This window comes from Vulpes lagopus, chromosome 1 (assembly GCF_018345385.1).
Source record: "Vulpes lagopus strain Blue_001 chromosome 1, ASM1834538v1, whole genome shotgun sequence".
Classification (NCBI taxonomy): Eukaryota; Metazoa; Chordata; class Mammalia; order Carnivora; family Canidae; genus Vulpes; species Vulpes lagopus.
Window position 1 is genome coordinate 184780381 of NC_054824.1, and position 3376 is coordinate 184783756.

The window sequence follows — 3376 nt, forward strand, 5'->3', positions numbered from 1 at the left end:
GCCCCCAACGCGGTCTCTGGTCTCTGCCGTGTAGCTCCTGTGCCCCTGCCCTCGGGCCAGGGCGGCGATCCGCAGGGTCAGCCCTGAAGGAAGGGGACCCATGGGCATCCGGCCCATGGCTCTGGGTGGCCCCAGCCTGTCGTGGGGCGATGAGGCCACGGGCTGGTGCCCGCCGGCGCTGTCCACTGGGGGGGCCGGGAGCCAGGGCAGCTGGCAGGTCCGGGCCTGCGGGCACCCGGACAAAGCGGCTCTCAGCCGCCTCTCAATGGGGGCCTGTGTTCTGGGTGGGGGCGGGTGCCCTGGCCTCTGCCCCCCGCCCCCCCGGCCCGCCGGACGTCCTGGGCCGGACCCTGGGGCGGAGGAGGCCCTGCCCTCTAGGGCGCCCGGCGCGGGGTCGGGATGGGGCTCCTGGGGCCCGGCGGCGGCGGGGGGAGGGGCGGGCGGGGCGGGCGCGGGGGGAGGGGCGGGGCTGCGGCGGCCCCGGCCGTGGTCCCGCCCCGCGGGAGGCGGGAGAGGAAGGCGCGGCGGGCGGCGGGCTGGGCCCCGCGGCAGCTCCCGCCGGCTGCGTCCTGCGCTCCGGGCTCCGGGCTCCGGCGGGGCCGACCGCGCCCAAGCCCGGCCATGCGGCCCCCGGGGCTCTGCGGGGCGGCTCGGCTCGCGGCGGCCGCGGTGCTGGTGCTGGGGGCGCCGCTGGGTAAGTGGGGGGAGGGGCGGGGGCGCCTGGCCGGGGGGGGGGGGGGGGGGGGGGGGGGGGCGGGGGGCACCTGGCCCCGGGGGGGGGGCACCTGGCCGGGGGGGGGGGGGGGCGGGGGGCACCTGGCCCGGGCGGGGGGGGGGCACCTGGCCCCGGGGGGGGGCACCTGGCCGGGGGTGGGCGGGGGCACCTGGCCCCGGGGGGGGCACCTGGCCGGGGGGGGCGGGGGGCACCTGGCCCCGGGGGGGGGGGGCACCTGGCCGGGGGGGGGGGGGGCCCTGGCCGGGGGGGCACCTGGCCGGGGTGGGGTGCGGGGGGTCGTCCCCGCGGCCCAGCGCCCCCTGCCCGCAGCGCTGGCGGCCGAGGACTGCCTGTGGTACCTGGACCGCAACGGCTCGTGGCATCCGGGCTTCAGCTGCGAGTTCTTCACCTTCTGCTGCGGGACCTGCTACCAGCGCTACTGCTGCCGGGACCTGACCCTGCTCATCACCGAGAGGCAGCAGAAGCACTGCCTGGCCTTCAGGTGCGCCCCCGCCCCCCCCCCTGGGCGCCCCCCCGCAGCCCTGCAGGAGGCTGGGACCCCGGAGGGTGCGGCGGGCCGGGCCTCCCGTCCCCTGGCCGCCCCCCCCCTGCGCCGCTCGGAGCTCGGACCGGAGGCCGCGGCTGCAGGTGCCTCCCGAGGGGCCGCGGTGCTCCGGCTCCAGGCCAACCCGGGAAATCGCAGGCCCGGAGCGCGGGAGCGGGGCGCACCCGAACCGGGTCCCCGCCGCGGGCAGCGCGGGCTTCTGGGAAGTGTCCCCTAAGCCTCCCCCCTGCCGGGCCTGGGCACGCCCCTGGGACCCAGACTCTGCCTGCTCGGCCCCTGCCGGCCGGAGGCGGAGCACAGGTCGCCTTCCTGCGACTGTCACTGCCGCAAGGTGACGGGCCTGTTCTCTGTGTCTCAAGTCCCAAGACCATAGCCGGCATCGCCTCGGCCGTGATCCTCTTCGTGGCGGTGGTGGCCACCACCATCTGCTGCTTCCTGTGCTCCTGCTGCTACCTGTACCGCCGGCGCCAGCATCTGCAGAGCCCGTTTGAAGGTGCGTGCAGCGGGGCCGGGCAGGGCTGGGCTGCACCCCGGGGCGGCACCGGAGGGCTCAGGGACGTGGGCCCGGTGCTGACACACACCCGCCAGCCTGTGGCCCCAGAGACAACGTGCGGGGGCTCTGTGTGAACACCCGACAGCGCACACACGCGTGCACGTGAATGTTCGGCTGTGCACCGCAGGCCATCTGTCGCCCTGGTATGCGTGCAGCGGGTACGTGCACGCGTGTGACTCTTGGCGAGGGCACGAGGGGGCCTGCCGCCAGCATGAACCGCGTGTACTGTAGTGCACGATGCAACATGCGCCTGCGTGGTGGCTGTGACCACACACACACCCACACACGATGGGCCTGGGGACGTGACACTGCCTGGGGATCGGTGTGGGAGGGGCAGGCTGGGTCCCCCCCACCTGGTGACAGCTCTGCAGATTAGGGTACTAGGCCCCGAGCTGGCCTGTCCTTGCCCAAGTGGGACGTTCCCTGGGCTGTGTTCTCTGGCTCATGCGGCCTCTGAAACCTGCTGAGGGGAGCAAACCTAGACTGCCTGGCCACGGGGCCACATGCACGGCTCCCTGCCCGGCTGCCAGCGGGCTCTGGGGGCAGAGGCAGGGAGGGGGCGGGGCGGTGGCCAGCCTGGAGCCTGCCTGCGCTGGGTCCCAGGGCCTTACCTTGGTTTCCCACGGAGCTGCAGTTCTGAATGCACATCCTTCCCCCCCCCCACTAGGCCAGGAGATCCCAATGACAGGCATCCCAGTACAGCCAGTGTACCCATACCCCCAGGACCCCAAAGCTGGCCCCGCACCCCCGCAGCCTGGCTACGTGTACCCTCCTAGTGGTCCTGCTCCCCAGTATCCACTCTACCCGGCTGGGCCCCCTATCTACAACCCTGCAGGTAAGTGAGTGATCCGGAGCCTCCTGCCTGCCCATACCTCTGTGCTGGGACCCCCCTGCCCCTCGCTCACCCTGACCCCCCTCCCAAACATCTGCCTCAGCTGGAACCCTCCAGGCTACTCTTCCCCGTGGATCCTTCAGGCCTCTGGAATTGGGGGTCCCTTCACATCCTCCTGTGCCATCCCCGACCCTCACCCTGTCTCCTTGGCTTTCAGCTCCTCCCCCCTACATGCCACCACAGCCCTCCTACCCGGGAGCCTGAGGAACCAGCTGTCTCTGCTGCCCCTTCGGCAATGACCCCTCTCCTGTATCTGCATCTGGCCCTGGGTGGGGCAAGGCTCCTCTACTCAGCAGGCCGCAGCCCAAGCCAAGCCCTGGGTCCTCGGGGCGATGGAGCGCCACCCAGGGAAGTAGACCAGGAGCTGAGCTGGACCTTGGCCGCGAAGGAGGGGCGGGTGGGGAGGGCTTGGGATCCGTGGACTGTTTTTACCTGGGCCTAGAGAAGGACACGAAAGCCTGGGTCAAGGCCCCTGCTGTCTCGGAGTCCCTCTAGGTCCCGGGTCCCAGCCAGGCGCTCTGGGCCCGTCCTGCTTGCTCGCCGCGGGCTGGAGCCGGCCGGGGAGTGGGCTCCCTCTTCGGTGGGTGCAAGCCCTCTCCTGGCTGCCCCTGGCCGGAGCCCCGACCTCTGGATTAAAGCTGTCAAGCTGTA

At 73.4% G+C, this 3376-nt stretch overlaps 1 protein-coding gene across 2 annotated transcripts; it reads left to right on the top strand.

Moving 5' to 3' along the window:
- Window positions 1–3376, top strand: SHISA4 (shisa family member 4). 2 transcript variants are annotated; one of them, XR_005988442.1, is made up of 5 exons: window positions 1–694; window positions 1110–1217; window positions 1640–1773; window positions 2557–2668; window positions 2883–3376. XR_005988442.1 is itself a non-coding variant. In XM_041759069.1 (5 exons), the coding sequence occupies exons 1-5, from the start codon at window positions 622–624 to the stop codon at window positions 2927–2929; spliced, it is 594 nt and encodes a 197-aa protein (XP_041615003.1). In that variant the 5' UTR covers window positions 501–621; the 3' UTR covers window positions 2930–3376. The 2 variants fall into 2 exon arrangements, 1 of the variants encoding a protein (XP_041615003.1); XM_041759069.1 differs by having other exon boundaries at window positions 501–694; window positions 1046–1217; window positions 2501–2668.